This window comes from Eubalaena glacialis, chromosome X, assembly GCF_028564815.1.
Source record: "Eubalaena glacialis isolate mEubGla1 chromosome X, mEubGla1.1.hap2.+ XY, whole genome shotgun sequence".
Classification (NCBI taxonomy): Eukaryota; Metazoa; Chordata; class Mammalia; order Artiodactyla; family Balaenidae; genus Eubalaena; species Eubalaena glacialis.
This window is the reverse complement of record NC_083736.1, coordinates 45,856,827-45,875,491: the sequence shown is the minus strand read 5'-3', so window position 1 is coordinate 45,875,491 and position 18,665 is coordinate 45,856,827. Positions and strand designations below refer to the sequence as shown.

The window sequence follows — 18,665 nt, the reverse complement described above, 5'->3', positions numbered from 1 at the left end:
AAGAAAAAGGTATAACAATTGCAAATATTTATGCACCTAACATAGGAGCACCTTAATACATAAGGCAAATGCTAACGGCCATTAAAGGGGAAATTGACAGTAACACAATAATAGTAGGGGACTTTAACACCCCACTTTCACCAATGGACAGATCATCCAAAATGAAAATAAATAAGGAAACACAAGCTTTAAATGATACATTAAACAAGATGGACTTAATTGATATTTATAGGACATTCCATCCAAAAACAACAGAATACACTTTCTTCTCAAGTGCTCATGGAACAGTCTCCAGGATAGATCATATCTTGGGTCACAAATCAAGCCTTGGTAAATTTAAGAAAATTGAAATCATATCAAGTATCTTTGCAGACCACAACGCTATGAGACTAGATATCAATTACAGGAAAAAAACTGTAAAAAATACAAACACATGGAGGCTAAACAATACGCTACTAAATAACCAAGAGATCACTGAAGAAATCAAAAAATACCTAGAAAAAAATGACAATGAACACACGACTACCCAAAATCTATGGGATGCAGCAAAATCAGTTCTAAGAGAGAAGTTTATAGCAACAGAATCTTACCTCAAGAGACAAGAAACACCTCAAATAAACAACCTAACCTTACACCTAAAGTAATTAGAGAAAGAAGAACAAAAAAACCCCCAAATTTAGCAGAAGGAAAGAAATCAGAAATATCAGATCAGAAATAAATGAAAAAGAAATGAAGGAAACAATAGCAGATATCAAAAACTAAAAGCTGTTTCTTTGAGAAGATAAACAAAATTGATAGACCATTAGCCAGACTCATCAAGAAAAAAAGGGAGAAGACTCAAATCAATAGAATTAGAAATGAAAAAGGAGAAGTAACAACTGACCCTGCAGATATAAAAAGGGATGAGAGATTACTACAAGTAACCATATGCCAATAAAATGGACAACCTGGAAGAAATGGACAAATGTTTGAAAAGCACAACCTTCCAAGACTGAACCAGGAAGAAATAGAAAATATAAACAGACCAATCACAAGCACTGAAATTTGAGACTGTGATTAAAAATCTTCCAACAAACAAAAGCCCAGGACCAGATGGCTTCACAGGTGAATTCTTTCAAACATTTAGAGAAGAGCTAACACCTATCCTTCTCAAACTCTTCCAAAATATAGCAGAGGGAGGAACACTCCCAAACTCATTCTACGAGGCCACCATCACCCTGATACCAAAACCAAAGATGTCACAAAGGAAGAAAACTACAGGCCAATATCACTGATGAACATCAATGCAAAACTCCTCAACAAAATACTAGCAAACAGAATCCAACAGCACATTAAAAGGATCATACACCATGATCAAGTGGGGTTTAACCCAGGAATGCAAGGATTCTTCAATATATGCAAATCAATCAATATGATACAGCATATTAACAAACTGAAGAATAAAAACCATATGATCATCTCAATAGATGCAGGAAAAGCTTTCAACAAAATTCAACACCCATTTATGATAAGAACCCTCCAGAAAGTAGCCATAGAGGGAACTTTCCTCAACATAATAAAGGCCATATATGAGAAACCCACAGCCAACATCGTTCTCAATGGTGAAAAACTGAAACCATTTCCACTAAGATCAGGAACAAGACAAGGTTGCCCACTCTCACCACTACTATTCAACATAGTTTTGGAAGTTTTAGTCACAGCAATCAGAGAATAAAAAGAAATAAAAGGAATCCAAATCAGAAAAGAAGAAGTAAGCTGTCAGCATTTGCAGATGACATGATACTATAAATAGAGAATCCTAAAGACTCTACCAGAAAACTTCTAGACCTAATCAATGAATTTGGTAAAGTAGCAGGATACAAAATTAATGCATAGAAATCTCTTGCATTCCTATACACTAATGATGAAAAATCTGAAAGAGAAATTAAGGAAACACTCCCATTTACCACTGCAACAAAAAGAATAAAATACCTAGGAATAAACCTACGTAAGGAGACAAAAGACCTGTATGCAGAAAACTATAAGAAACTGATGAAAGAAATTAAAGATGATAAAACCAGATGGAGAGATATACGATGTTCTTGGATTGGAAGAATCAACATTGTGAAAATGACTATACTATGCAAAACAATCTACAGATTCAGTGCAATCCCTATCGGATTACCAATGGCATTTTTTACAGAACTAGAACAAAAAATCTTAAAATTTGTATGGAGCGACAATAGACCCCGAATAGCCAAAGCAATCTTGAGAAAGAAAAATGGAGATGGAGGAATCAGACTCCCTGGCTTCAGACTATACTACAAAGCTACAGTAGTCAAGACAATATGGTACTGGCACAAAAACAGAAATATAGATCAATGGAACAGGATAGAAAGCCCAGAGATAAACTCACGCACCTATGGTCAACTAATATATGAAAAAGGAGGCAAGGCTATACAATGGAGAAAACACAGTCTCTTCAATAAGTGGTGCTGGGAAAACTGGACAGCCACATGTAAAAGAATGAAATTAGAACACTCCCTAACACCATACACAAAAATAAACTCAAAATGGATTAGAGACCTAAATGTAAGACTGGACACTATAAAACCCTTAGAGGAAGACATAGGAAGAACACTCTATAACATAAATCACAGCAAGATCCTTTTTGACCCACCTCCTAGAGAAATGGAAATAAAAACAAAAATAAACAAACGAGACGTAATGAAACTTAAGAAGCTTTTGCACAGCAAAGGAAACCATAAACAAGACGAAAAGACAACCCTCAGAATGGGAGAAAATATTTGCAAATGAAGCAACGGACAAAGGATTAATCTCCAAAATTTACAAGCAGCTCAGGCAGCTCAATATCAAAATAACAAACAACACAATCCAAAAATGGGCAGAAGACCTAAATAGACATTTCTCCAAAGAAGATATACAGATTGCCAGCAGACACATGAAAGAATGCTCAACATCATTAATCATTAGAGAAATGCAAATCAAAACTACAATGAGATATCATCTCACACCGGTCAGAATGGCCATCATCAAAAAATCTAGAAACAATAAATGCTGGAGAGGGTGTGGAGAAAAGGGAACACTCTTGCACTGTTGGTGGGAATGTAAATTGATACAGCCGCTATGGAGAACAGTATGGAGGTTCCTTAAAAAACTAAAAATAGAACTACCATACGACCCAGCAATCCCACTACTGGGCATATACCCTGAGAAAACCATAGTTCAAAAAGAGTCATGTACCAAAATGTTCATTGCAGCTCTATTTACAATAGCCAGGACATGGAAGCAACCTAAGTGTCCATCATCGGATGAATGGATAAAGAAGATGTGGCACATATATACAATGGAATATTACTCAGCCATAAAAAGAAATGAAATGGAGGTATTTGTAATGAGGTGGATGGAGTTAGAGTCTGTCATACAGAGTGAAGTAAGCCAGAAAGAGAAAAAGAAATACAGTATGCTAACACATATATATGGAATCTAAGGAAAAAAAAAAAAGCCATGAAGAACCTAGTGGCAAGACAGGAATAAAGACACAGACCTACTAGAGAATGGACTTGAGGATATGGGGAGGGGGAGGGGTGAGATGTGACAGGGTGAGAGAGTGTCATGGACATATATACACTACCAAATGTAAAATAGATAGCTAGTGGGAAGCAGCCGCATAGCACAGGGAGATCAGCTCAGTGCTTTGTGACCACCTAGAGGGGTGGGATGGGGAGGGTGGCAGGGAGGGAGATGCAAGAGGGAAGAGATATGGGAACATATGTATATGTATAACTGATTCACTTTGTTATAAAGCAGAAACTAACACACCATTGTAAAGCAATTATACTTCAATAAAGATGTTTAAAAAAAAAAAATTTGTATGGAGAGAAAATAGACCCCGAATAGCCAAAGCAATCTTGAGAAAGAAAAATGGAGATGGAGGAATCAGACTCCCTGGCTTCAGACTATACTACAAAGCTACAGTAGTCAAGACAATATGGTACTGGCACAAAAACAGAAATATAGATCAATGGAACAGGATAGAAAGCCCAGAGGTAAACCCACGCACCTATGGTCAACTAATATACGAAAAAGGAGGCAAGGCTATACAATGGAGAAAACACAGTCTCTTCAATAAGTGGTGCTGGGAAAACTGGACAGCTACATGTAAAAGAATGAAATGAGAACACTCCCTAACACCATACACAAAAATAAACTCAAAATGGATTAGAGACCTAAATGTAAGACTGGACACTATGAAACTCTTAGAGGAAAACATAGGAAGAACACTTTATAACATAAATCACAGCAAGATCCTTTTTGACCCACCTCCTAGAGAAATGGAAATAAAAACAAAAATAAACAAATGAGACGTAATGAAACTTAAGAAGCTTTTGCACAGCAAAGGAAACCATAAACAAGACGAAAAGACAACCCTCAGAATGGGAGAAAATATTTGCAAATGAAGCAACGGACAAAGGATTAATCTCCAAAATTTACAAGCAGCTCAGGCAGCTCAATATCAAAATAACAAACAACACAATCCAAAAATGGGCAGAAGACCTAAATAGACATTTCTCCAAAGAAGATGCAGATTGCCAATAAACACATGAAAGAATGCTCAACAGCACTAATCATTAGAGAAATGCAAATCAAACTACAATGAGGTATCACCTCGCACCAGTCAGAATGGCCATCATCAAAAAATCTACAAACAATAAATGCTGGAGAGGGTGTGGAGAAAAGGGAACACTCTTGCACTGTTGGTGGGAATGTAAATTGATACAGCCACTATGGAGAACAGTATGGAGGTTCCTTAAAAAACTAAAAATAGAACTACCATATGACCCAGCAATCCCACTACTGGGCATATACCCTGAGAAAACCATAATTCAGAAAGAGTCATGTACCACAATGTTCATTGCAGCTCTATTTACAACAGCCAGGACATGGAAGCAACCTAAGTGTCCATCAACAGATGAATGGATAAAGAAGATGTGGCACATATATACAATGGAATATTGATCAGCCATAAAAAGAACGAAATTGAGTTATTTGTAGTGAGGTGGATGGACCTAGATTCTGTCATATAGAGTGAGGTAAGTCAGAAAGAGAAAAACAATACCATTTGCTAACACACATATATGGAATATAAAAAAAAAAAGTTCTGAACAACCTAGTAGCAGGACAGGAATAAAGACGCAGATGTAGGGAATGGACTTGAGGACACAGGGAGGGGGAAGGGTAAGCTGGGACGAAGTGAGAGAGTGGCATGGACTTATATGCACTACCAAATGTAAAATAGATAGCTAGTGGTAAGCAGCCACATAGCACAGGGAGATCAGTTTGGTGCTTTTTGTCCACCTAGAGGGGTGTGATAAGGAGGGTGGGAGGGAGACCCAAGCCGGAGGAGATATGGGGATATATGTGTATGTATAGCTGATTCACTTTGTTATAAAGCAGAAACTAACACACCATTGTAAAGCAATTATACTCCAATAAAGATGTTTAAGAAAAAATGAAATAGCCTATTATCTGGAGAATTTCGTATCTGTTGAACAAATGAATGAGTAGAGAAGACATGGAGCTATAGATCTCTGGCGAAAGTCACAGTGAAATGGGGCTAATAGAAGACCACTTCAGCAATCGTGCAGCAAGGAGCTCCAGAAATCCACTCAATAAAATCAGTAAGAACATTGCAAAAATATATATATAAAAAAATCAACTTTTGGGGAATTCCCTGGTTGTCCAGTGGTTAGGACCCCGTGCTTTCACTGCCGAGGGCGCGCGGGTTCCATCCCTGGTCAGGGAACTAAGATCCCGCGGCACTGCATCCCCACCCTAAAAAAATCAACTTTTTCAGAATTCTGGATTTAACCAAAGGATTGCAACAATCCAAAAAGCAATTATTCAAGGAATATGACTGAACCTCCATGAGAATACTGAGCTGTATGGCATTTTAACTTGTTCTATTCTAATCCCCATCTCGTCACCTCCATAGTAGCCTTGAAAAATAACAGCCTGACAACAACCAGTAGTTGTGAAAATCTGTAGCCTAGAAGCCACTGGAGGGGGCAGACTGGGTTTGAGGTCCCCAAAAAGCCCCATTCCCAGAGAATCGTCACAATTTGACCTGTCTGGCAGTTCTTGGAAACACCCACTCACATGACTCATCATTATTTGCCCTGGCTCAGAGCTCACTGCACACAAAAAAGCCTTTTTTTGTTTTAATAGACTTTCTTTTTTTAAGAGCATTTTTGGTTTTAGAGAAAAACAGAAGAAAGTACAGAGAGTTTCCATATACTACCCTTCCTTCCTCTCCCGCTGCCACAGTTTTCCCCTATTATTAATAGCTTGTATTATTGTGGTACACTTGTTACAGCTGAGGAACCAATATTGACACATTATTATTAACTAAAATCCATAGTTTACAGGAAGTTCACTCTTTCAGTTGTATATTGCATAGGTATTTTGACAAATACGTATGCCATGTATCTACCATTACAGTGTCATACAGAAGCATTTCACTGTCCTAAAAATACCCTATCCTCCATGTATTCATCCCCCACTTCCCTCCTTCTGAACCAGTGGCAATCACTGATCTTTCTTACTGTCTCTATAGTTTTGCCTTTTCCTGAATGTCATATGAATGGAATCATACAGTACGTAGCCTTTTCAGACTGGCTTTACTTAGCAATATGCGTCATAGCTCATTTATTTTTTATTGCTGAATAATATTACATTGTATACATGTACTAATTTGTTTATCCCATTTACCTATTAAAAGACATCTTGGTGGCTTCCAGGTTTTGGTAATTATGAATAAGGCTGCTGTAAACATTCACGTGCAGGTTTTTGTGTGGACATAACTTTTCAACTCATTTTAATAACAAGGAGTGTAGTTGCTGGATTGTATGGTGAGACTATGTTTAGCTTTGCAAGAACTGTCAGACTGTCTTCCAAAGCATCTGTACCATTTTGCATTCCTACCAGCAACTGGTGCTGTCAGCGTTTTGGGTTTTAATCATTCTAATAGTTGTGCAGTGGCATCTCGTTGTTTCAATGACGTATGATGTGGAACGTCTCTTCATATGCTTATTTGCCATGTATATGCCTTCTTTGATGAGGTTTCTATTCATATATTTTGCCCATTTTATAATTTGGTTGTTTGTTTTCTTACTGTTGAATTTTAAGAGTTCTTTGCATGTTTTGAATACAAGTCCTTTATCTAATATGTGTTTTGAAAATATTTCCTTCTAGTCTGTGGCTTATCTTTACATTCTCAACAGTGTCTTTTGCAGAGCAGAAATTTTAATGAAATCCAACTTATCAGCTTTTTCCTTCTTAGACCATACTTTTGCTGTTACATCTAAAAAGTTATCATCAGGGCATCAGACAGATTCAGGTTAGGATCCAACTACCCACTCATTTGCTATGCTTTATGACTTTGGGCAAGTCTCCAGAAACCTTCGTTTCCACAAATGTAAAGTGAGATGATACTTGTTCAAGCCAAGATGAAATAAAATGATAAAAAGCCCTAAAAGAGCAAAAAGTAAAATATAGGAAAGAAATAAAAGTCATCACCAAAGCAAAGTTTACCTATGTTATCTTCTAGAAGTTTTATAGTTTGTGTTTGACATTTATGTCTATGCTCCATTTCCAATTAATTTTTGTAACAGGTATAACGTCTTTGTACAGATTCATTGTTTTGCATGCGGTTGTCCAGTTATTCTAGCACCATTTGTTGAAAAGATTATTTGTTATCCATTTAATTGCCTTTGCAGCTTTGTCAAACATTAGTTGACTATATTTGTGTGGGTCTGTTTTGGGGTTCTCTATTCTATTCCATTAATCTATTTGTTTATTCTTTCACGAATAGCACACTGTGTTGATCACTATAGCTTTAAAGTAAGTATTGAAGTTGGGGAACTATGAAAAACCACAGTTAACAAATTTATTGGTAAAAGACTGAATGTTTTCCCTCTAAGATCAGGAAAAAGAATGTCTGTTCTCACTACTTCTATTCAACATTGTATTGGAGGTTCTAGATAGGGTAATTAGGCAAGAAATAAAGAAGAAATCCAGATTGAAAGAAGTAAAACTATATATATTCACAGATGACATGATCTTATATATAGAAAATTCTAAGAAATCCATACAAACTATTACAGCTAATAAATGAGTTTAGTAAGGTTGCAGAGTACTAGTTCAGTATACAAAAATAAATTGTATTTCTATATACTAGCAATTAATGGCCAGAAAAAATCCTTTAATAATAACATCAAAAAGAATAAAAAAAACTAAGGAATGGATTTAAAGTGTAAGACATATACTGAAAAATGACAAAACTGTTGAAAAAATGAAAGAAGTCCTAAATAAATGGAAAGACATCTCATTTTTACAGATCAGAAGATAATAATATTAAGATGGCAATACTCCCCAAACTTATCTATAGATTCATTTCAGTCCGTAATCAAGAAAAACTCAGCTGGTATTTTTTTAGAAATTGAAAAGCTGATTCTAAAATTCATATGGAAATACAAGTGACCCAGAATAGCCTAAACAATCTTGGTAAAGAAGAAAACATTTGGAGGAATCACATTTCCCAATTTCAAAACTTACACAAAACTACAGTTATCAAGACAGTGCTGTCTTGGCATAATAGACATATGGATCAATGAACAAAACTGAGAGTCTAGAAATAAACTCTGATGGTCAATTTTCGTCAAGAGTGCCAAGATAATTCGATGGGGGAAAAAATCAGTCTTTTCAACAAATGGTGCTGTGACTATTGGACATCAACATGCAAATTAATGAAGTTAGAACTTTACCTCACATAATATGCAAAAATTAACTAAAATGGATTAAACACCTAAATGTTACAGCAAAAACTATAAAACACTTAGAAGACATAGGTGTAAATTCTCATGATCTTGAATTATTCAATGTTTTTTAGATGACACCACAAGCGTAAGAACAAAAGATAAAAACAGATAAATTGGATTTCTTCCAAATTAAAAACTTCTGTGTTTCAGAGGACACCATCAAGAAAGTTAAAAGACAATCCACAGAATCAGAGAAAATATTTGCAAATCATACATCTGATAAGAGACTAACATCCAGAACATATAAAGAACTTTTACAACTCAACAATATGAGAAAACCCAAATAAAAACAAATGACTTGAATGGACATTTATCTTAAGAAGATATGCAAGTTGCAAATAAGCACATGAAAAGATGCTCAACATCATTAGTCATTAGGGAAATTCAATCAAAACCACAATGAAATACCACTTTACCTCCACTAGTATGGCTAAAATAAAAAAGGCAGACAAAAGAAGTGTTGGTGAGGATGTAGAGAAATTGAAACCCTCAGACATTTCTGGATTGTAAGATGGTACAGCCACTTTGGAAAACAGTTTAACAGTCCCTCAAAATGTTAAACATAGACATACCATATGATTCAGCCTTAATACTCCTAAGTATATATGCCAGAAGATTGAAAATATATGTCCACACAAAAACTTCCACATGAACATTCTTGTCAGCATTATTCATAATAGCTGAAGAGTAGAAGCAACTCAAATGCCCATCAACTGATGAATGGAAAAATAAAATGTGGTATATACTACAATGGAATTTTATTCAGGAAAAAAAAAAAGGAATGAACAACACAGATTAACCTTGAAAGCATAATCCTAATTTGAAGACAGTCACAAAAAGCCAAATATTGCATGATTTGACTTGTATGAATATCCATAATCTATAGAAAAAGAAAATGGATTAATAGTTGCCGGGGGCTGGGGTCAGTGAAATGGAGATTAACTGCTGCTAATGGGCATGGGGTTTCTCTTTGTGGTGAAATCACTTTGTAGTGTTTTTTGCACAACTCTGAATATACTAAAAACCACTGAATTGAACACTTAAAAATGGTGGCTTCTATAGTATACAAATTATATCTCAATAAACCATTCTTTTTTTAAATGGGGCTAATAGCTCCTGCTTTATAGTGCTGTTGGGAGAATTAACTGAAGACATTTGAAAACTTACAAAATTAGGCACCCAAATATTTGGTGAAACTGAAGATAAATTTCACCTGCTTCCTAACTTTGCCCAGAATTGGACAAAATATACTACCTAGGTAAATGTAACAGAGTTCCAGGGTCAGAAGAAAGCTTAATCGCCTGCTCCTTTTGCACCCACACATTGAATGGAGTTCTGGCCTATTCACTGGGAGGGCTGGGACAAGGTAGACTTTGCGCTCTGCTTTCCCTTTCTGGACCAAGTAACTATTTCTCCCCACCCACCTGGGCAGAATCCCATACACACACACTCCTTCACTAGCAAGCATGTCTCCTTCCTCCCAGAGAAAGGTTTGAGGTATAGATCTCTCACTTTGGACTTGAGAAAAAGTGCTGAGCTGAAAGAAATATTTCAAAAGAAAAGAATCCGTAACATCAGCCACAGCTGATTCTGTCCTGCCAGTGTTTTCTTTGGGTATTCTGACAACTCAGGGCTTAATGGATAATGGGGCCAATTAACCCTGAGCCCTCCATAAACAGATTAAGTTTCAGACATATTCAGGACTCAAGGCTAGGAGACCATGATTTCCTGAAAATTCCAAAGAACACTGAGATGCTGAATTCAGAATCTGGTCCAGTGACCAAGGTCTGTATTCAGGCCTGTTAGGTATTTGTGCCTACCCCAGCTAGGCTGGGGAAGTGACTGGCCTGGAAGCCCATATTTACATTCCCATTTTAACTCCCAACATATATAACAATTCCATGAACTGCCTTACTCAAGAACACAGCTGTCACATTCTATTGTAATCTGAATCACGATTTTGAAATAATGGGGCACAAGAATTCATCTTACTTTATATACAAAGTATATCTTGTATTGCATTTATTCCAACGGAAAATGAGATGTGAACATTGAAATAGTCCATGTTAGGAAGGATGCATCCCTCACAAAAAAAAAAGTGTGACTGTCCTATGTTTGTATCCATCAAGGACCTACTATGTGCCAGGCTCCAACAATACGGAAATGGATAAAACACAGTTGAAACTCTCAAAAGGAGCTCCATCTTTTGGCAACAAAGACAGTTACACTAGAGAGTGTTAAAGGAAAGCAAATAATTCTGTAAGCACAGAGAGGGAGATCCTACCTGAGTCTGGGGTATCATGGGGGCGTTGAGATGAAGAGAAATGCCTGAGCCCATTCCTAAAGATACAGTAAAGAAGATAGATGGACAAAAGGATGTTAAGGAATAGCTCCTCAGGCAGCAGAATAAAATTTGTGTATTTATAGACATGTAAGGTGTTTAGCCTAGCTGGAACCAATTTAAGGGGGTGGTAAAAATGAGTTAATCTACAATGGATAGGGGAGAAAGAGATAGGGATTTACATTTGGCAAATATATGAAGCCACCCTAAATCAGTCCCATTCCACTGATAATGACCATAAGACTAGTCAAGGAACAGTTGGGCAGGGGAAATGCCTTACTGGGCTTCCTCAGCGGGGCCCTTTGGTGAGGGCTGATTGCTAGCAGGGCTGCCTTAAGAGAGAACTTCATTGGCGCTTCCAGCCCCACCCTGGAGGATTAGGGTTGAGTTCCTGGCCATAGCTAAAGGGAACAAATGAAATAAATCCCTTCCACCCACTCTCTCCCAATCCCCAAAACATTCAAGATTTTCTTTAACAGCAAAAAATGATTTATTTGCAACACAGCCCAATCCCCATCATTTCAATACAGCACAGGAGTAGGAAAGAGTCACACTGCAAGCATCATTTAGTCCAAGGCAGAGCTCCATGCCTCCCAATACAGCAAGCCCATCTCCCCCAGAGACCCATGCCCGGAGCCCAGCTGAACACACAAACAGGCAAGCTCAGAATGAAGTGGGCCCCAGGCCTCATCACATTTCACCCTTCCCCCACAGCCCTTTTAAGCTTCCTAACTGCAGCCTTCTACCCCCTCCACTTCCAACCAGGCCAAGTCCCAGCCTCCGAGCCACCAGGGAGCTTTCTTTGTGGGATCATTAGCAGGGGTTTAAGGGTTACCTAAAATGAGAAAATACCCTGTGAAATCTATTGTTCCATAGAAAGTTTAAAACGACTCACCCATACATAATCCTAATCAGCAATGACAGCTCTTCATCTCTTCACTATAGACACAGGCGATTTTGAAGTGACTGTCATCTCAGCTCCATACACATTTCCCTACTGACCTTATTAAAGACTGCTCTCCTCACCCTAGGGTATAAAGGAAACCCAGGTATTTCCCCCAGGTTCAGAGCCTGAGAGGAAAAGCCCTGATGGCTTAGAAAAAGATTCCCTTCCTTCTGTTCCCCTCAAAAGATTTTTATGGAGATTATTGCCTAAAAGTTTTCTAGTCCATTTGAGAAACGGTTTTAGATTTAGAGGGAAATCCAAACACAGAAGCAGGCAGTCTTTCCGATAAGGTACTAGTTTCTAGGATTCAGGAGGCAAGGAAGAGGAGTATAAAATCTCAAGTTGCTTTCTTCACCCCAAATCTTCTAGATCCTCAGAAGATGGACTCTAGGACGATTCCACCTCTCCCAGGACTTGGCAGTACGATTCCTAAAGTTCTACCATCATGGACTGGTGACGTTTGACAAAGTCACAATAAAAAAAAAGACAAGGAAATAGAGAGGGCCTCTCCAAAGGAAGATCTTAAACATTAAGGGCTCTGACTAATGGTCAAAACATACTGATGTTTGATATCAGAACTATTTTTATAAAGTAAGGAGCTCATAAGTAGGGGAAGAGACTTAAGTAACAACACTGAAGGCAAGGAGTAGAGCCTATAGATTGGGTAGAGCATCACTTGCAGCTTTAACATTAATATTAGTTTATTTTAAACCCTTTTCTAATTTCTCAGGCAAACCTGAGCTAGCTGTACTTTTGCTATCACCTGCACGTGCAGGACTGGGCAATCATATCTTCATATTCCTTGTACAGGATACTCCCATTTGCTTCAATAAGAAGAATGCTAATGGGAACATACTTATAAGGGACACAGGAGGGCTGAGGGACACTCTGGTCCACCAGCTCATTGACAAGGTTCTGGATGATGGCATGATTGGGAGAATTGAGACCATAGTGTAGTACCCGAGGGCAGACTCCCTTACAGTAGTTTGGGGTATAGAGATGGGGAGCAATGATCCAGTGATCCCAGCCCAGCTGCTGGAAGCTGACTTGGAAAGGGTGGAGGGAACACTGGTTACTTTCAGGCCCATCACTCTCCCTGGAGCGGCCAGGAACCTCAGATGCGATACTGCCTGCTTGACGAGCCCTCCGCAAGAGAAGAGAAGGGTCTCTTTCCGTAAACTCTTCCAGGCCTCTGGGGAGAAGTTTGGCCTTCTGAACACTCTGAGTGTCATTGAAATAGAGTAACAAGAAAGCAGTGTCCAAGGATGAAGTGCCATGCCACTGGAACTCAAGAACCTCGCTACCTCTTGGCTGCTGACACAGGAAGCGGAGTCGTAGAACCCTGCGCCCCTTGTGATTCCAGAGTTTTTGCCCAACATGTTGCGTGATATCCATCTCTGTCCAAGCTTCGGGCAGCAGGGAAGGCTTTGAGGAGCCTCTTGCTGAAGAAGAAAAGTGATCGGTTGGGCTTTTCTGGACCCAGGGCTCCACATGGCAGGAGAGGTGGGAGTGAGCTAGGTGAAGTTGATGGCGGTAAACCACAGTGGCTCTGACTAGTTGGTATGCTACCCGGTTTGGTCTCAGAGGAAAGTCCAGGGTCTGTTTGTGCCAGGGGCCTGCATCAGTAAGAGGGAACAAGAGCAGAGCATTAGCTTCTTACCTCCTAGCCTGAGTCTCGCTCACATACCTGCTCAGTGCAAACTGACAAGCAGCCCTAAAATGAATTCAAGATCATAATAATAGCTATCATCTATTGAGCACTTACTAATGTATTAGATGCTTTACATGCATTAGTTCTTGAATCTGCAAGAGCCTTATGAGATAGTTATTTTCCCCATTTTGTAGACAAGGAAATTGAAGCTCAGAGAAGCTATGCCAGAGGACACACAGCCAGTGTGTTAGAATAAAGATTTGAGCCCAAGTATTTTTCCCTTAAGAAGACAAATTGTGTCTAACTTTTAGATCACTCACAGCACCAGGCTGAGAAAAACACCTCAAATGCATAATTGTGTGTATATATTGTATGTATTAATAGCTGACTATTAAAAGTGACCAATTAGGAGGGTCATTGAGACATACATGAATAACAAATCCTCATGCTATATCACTATACAGATGCAGCTTTAGGGTGACAGTCCAATACTGGGGGCTATGGTCCGCCATCACTTCAAATCCAGGGCTGAGATGGCACAAAATAATTTTGTCTATCCACTCCTAGTGGGGGCAGGTATTTACCATTTCTGCCTTCTATTTGAATTTGTTCTTGAGCAGCTATTCCCTTCTTGGGCCGATTCCCCCTTAACCCTCAGTCTCTCCCTTTTCCATTCCTTACTGGAAATGATTCTTCATTTACCCCATTCGTTGTAAATACCTCTTTCAACAAGGCCCTGTTCATGTAAATATTTCGTTAGCTAAGAAGTCTACTTAGAAGCTACATGCCTCTTAGTGATTAAGAGTTTTAATCTAAACTGTGATGCTGACACCCAGTGGCCAAAGGGTTGGAAAGCTGGGCCTGCAGTGCTCTGACCTTCTGCGCCCTCTCCTGGCAAAGGTCAAGAGCAACAATTACAAAAACCACGCACAGCAAGAAAAAGCCTTCTGTCATCTTCACACATCAGTAAACATTCCCATGTTAATTTACATATTATTCACCTAACCTTCCTTCTCCACTGAATCCACGAGCCTGGAATTCTTCAGTAGGCCTGGGACGTTCAACATAGAAACTCTTTAATGTTTTGATGCATCAGGATTTTTTTAAATATTATGTATCTAAGTTTCAGGTGTAAAGCATCATAATTCAACATCTGTGTACACTACAGTGTTATCACAACCACAAGCCTAGTTACCATCATCTGTTACCACACAGTTGACTCCCTTCACCTATTTCACCCACTCACCCCCCAACCCCTTTCCCTGGTGGTAATCACTAATCTAATCTCTCTATCTGAGTTTGTTTTTATTTTTTGTTGTTCATTTGTTTTGTTTTTTTATATTCCACATATGAGTGAAATCACACATCAGGATATTTTTTTAAGTTCATGTTCCAACTCATGCTTAATACACCCTCAAGTTTGGGGCACTTGGATATCATTCAGACAAGGCCCAAGCCAGGCTTGTATTTGCTTTCTCAAATTACTCCATACTCCCATCCTACAATAATCTTTCCAAGAGACCCACGCATACATCTGCCCCACCCTGCCTGAAAAGGAATCCAAACCCAGCCTCTAACAGGCTGTCTGGTGAGGAACTGCCCTTTCCTTTCAGACCCTGACATCACATATTTCCTGAAGCAGGGTGGGGTTGCTAAGGATCAGAGCCAAGAAGGGTCTGCTCAGAACTTTTCAGGGAAATGGCTGACTCACACATCCTGTGTGACTGAACCTGGAATAGCTCTCCAGGCAAGCTCGATTCAGCTGGGTCATCTCCTAATGGAAAGATCAGGCCCAGCTCTCTTGTCATCCATTTCTGGGTCCTTTCCAGAGTCCCTAGATGCCGGTATGTCCCACAGGCAGACCAGGGTACTGGCCTAATTCTAGGCATCTTCCTTTCTAGCCTCATATCATCTGTACAGAATTGATTCGTGCAGCTTCCGGTTGCACTTGGGAGTGAAGCCCAGATCCCTTGTAATGACCTCTGAGTCTCATATCCCATTGCTCTCCACAGTCTCACTAGGTTCCAACCATCCTGATCTTCCTTCTGTTCTTCAAGTCGGACAAGCTTCTTTCCACCCTTTAGGCCTTTGCACATGCTGTTCCCTCTGCCTAGATCAGACTTCTCCCTCCTCTTCTCATGCAGAGCTTCTTATCTTACAGGCCTCAGCTCGAATATCACCTCTTCAAAGATGCCTTCCCTGACAATCCCGTGCAAAGGGAAGACCTCTTTGCTATTCTCTATCAAAACCACCTATTTCATTCTTTGATAGCATTTACCACAATTTACAACTATCTGTGTTTACTTACTTGTCTCACCCATGAGAACCATGCCTATCTTGATCATATTCCGCCACCTAGTACAATGCCTAGCACTTAGCAGTTGCCAAATAAATATTTGTTGAGTAAATCTCCACCCACACCAAGTTATCTTCTTTTTCCTTAATCAGAATGCATTCCCCTCCTTGTATGCATAACCTCTTTACTCCTTACGCAAAAGTCCAGCTCAAATGCCACCTCCTCAATGAGGCCTTCCAACTGTCTCACTGCTTCCCTCTCCTTGCACTAAGCAGCAACCTATTTCTTCTTTGGAGTCCCGAGAGCCCTACTGCTTATCCTTTTCAAAGCATTTGCCACACTGCACCACCACTGTGTGATTACTTATCTATCTATTCTACCATAGTGGGGGCTCCTAGAGGTCAGCGGAGCGGTTATTTGCCTCTTTATACCCAACCCAAACACAGTGCTTGGTGCTCAATTAAAATCTGTTAAGCAGTCAGCACAACAGGGTAATTAAAAGCACAGGCTCTGGAGCCTGAAACCCTGGGTTAGAAACCCAGCTCTGTTAATTACTAGCTGTGTTACATTGAGCCTCAGTTTCTTCACCTATAAAATGGGTATGTTCATAGTACCTACCTTGTATGATAGTGGGGAGGGTTAATGAAAATAATGTTTGCAAAGTACTTTGCCCAATGCCTGGCACATGGTAAACTCACACTAAAGGTTAGCTTAGGGAAATGGTAGTTGTTTTACTTGGAGGGAAGGAGGGTAAATCGTGTCTGTTGTCATTGCTGAGACTAGCAAAGGCTTAAGACTGATCTCACCAGGTTCCCAAGATTTCCCTGAATGATGGCTTTCTGCATTTCATAGAGAGCCCCACACTGCAGGAGCCCACTGCTGCCCTGGAACAATGTCTAATGCAGATGTTTAAAACAGAAGCAACCATAATGGGAACAAAGAAAACTCCAAAATACATTTGGTACCAAAAACCCAAAGTAGCAACCACAGCCTGAATAGAAAAACTGTTTGGTGTACAAGGATATCAGGGTACCACATTCAAACACAAGTAGTTACGGACAGACTTGAACTCAAATCCTGTCTCTGCCACCCACTGTCCTTGTGACCTCTGCAAGTTATTTAACTTCTCTCTGTGTTTCACTTTTCTTATCTTTAAAAATTAGGCTAAGTGCTCCAGGACAGCTAATGAGAGTAGCTGTCATTAAGGATTAAATACGATAGTAGATGCTCACAGAGCCAGGTATACAGATTCTCAGATGTGAGCCTGTTTCTGTCCTTTCTGAGGCCTTGTAAATTTCCCCACTTCAGCATCCTGTACCCTTTGCCTTCTAAGAATAAAACAACACAAACAGCCCTGCACAGGAACGTATATGGCTATTTCTCAATTATAGCTTTCAGTGATATAACAAGCATTAAGACTTTCTTTGAAAGATAGGAGCTGACACATCACTCAGTTGCCCTGGGGCCTGGGAGAGCTTCCTCAGGTAGGCCCCAAGGCAATCTGTTCTTAAATTGGGCCCCTGAAGGGAAGCAGGCTTGGAGCCAGCTTCTCCCAAGTTTGCCATTTTTTGAAAACCAAGCCTGAGAAAACCACCTTCCAGGCAATGAAGCCTGACAGTAAACTCGCAGATCCCCTTTTCTCTACGCTCTTCTTCCCCATTTTTCTCCCCTCCAGGACAATATGGTATGATAACTCACCTCTGAGAGGTCTTGCTACATTAGCCAACGGCCTCACCAGCCTCACCATGGTGGCCCCAATGGTGCGGTTCTCCCTAGGGTGCCCACTCTCATCAGCTGAATGCTGGTACAACTCCAGCATATACCGCAAGGGAGGCCCCGGGACCCGTGGCTTCCTCTGCTGCTTGCCAGGGGCTTCTTCTAGCAGCTCCCGAATCAGGGGCAAGGTAGGGGCCTCAGACAGGAGGGCAACAGAAGGCTGCCCTACCTGTACCATTTGGACCCCGTGTTCCATAAAAAACACCAGTCCCCAAAGAAGAAGGATTCTAAGGATGCTCAGGAGGACCATCTTGAAAGGCTTGGTGTTCAGCAACACTTTCCGGCACAAGCCCAAAGGACGCCACTCTGACCCTTTCCTTTCACACAGGTAACAGCATCCAGGCTCCACTACCACAAAGGATAGGGCAAGAAAAAATGAAAGGCAGGCAGGCAGGTCCTATGTTGCTTCCTCTAGGAGGATCTCCTGGACCAAAAGGAGGTCTTCTAAATTGTCCTCTTTGCATCAAAACAAACAGAAACGCAGGTGGGACAAGGCAGCATGCCCCTCCTGCTCTCCAGGGTCAGGAACAAGATAGCACTTAAAAGGAGAGGTCCATCCCAGGACCTGCTCCCTTACCTTATCCACTAGGATGAAAAGAAGCAGCCCTATCCTGCTCCACTCCAGAGCTTTAAAGGCAGCCTCTTAATCAGTCCTTAAAGGGCCAGAGGCCTCCTGCTCCCATCCCACTTCCATGCAGTACTTTTCCTAATGCAGCATTTCCTAAAATGTGGTCTACTAAGGACTTGCAGTGAGACTATCTGAGGTGATTGTTAAG

The 18,665-nt window shown here is 40.0% G+C and overlaps 1 protein-coding gene across 1 annotated transcript; it reads right to left on the bottom strand.

The window, feature by feature from the left end:
* Nucleotides 1-12,925: 12,925 nt before the first annotated feature.
* Nucleotides 12,926-18,160, bottom strand: BMP15 (bone morphogenetic protein 15). Its single transcript, XM_061178780.1, has 2 exons — nucleotides 17,812-18,160; nucleotides 12,926-13,782 (listed from the first exon to the last, which is right to left on the bottom strand). The coding sequence occupies exons 1-2, from the start codon at nucleotides 18,137-18,139 to the stop codon at nucleotides 12,926-12,928; spliced, it is 1,185 nt and encodes a 394-aa protein (XP_061034763.1). The 5' UTR covers nucleotides 18,140-18,160.
* Between the last annotated feature and the right edge of the window lie 505 nt (nucleotides 18,161-18,665).

Coding starts and splice junctions, on each gene's coding strand:
- BMP15 (XM_061178780.1), bottom strand. CDS start 18,139: ATGGTCCTCCTGAGCATCCTTAGAATCCTTCTTCTTTGGGGACTGGTG. Junction 13,783..17,811: donor TGTAGCAAGACCTCTCAGAG/GTGAGTTATCAT, acceptor TTACTGATGCAG/GCCCCTGGCACAAACAGACC.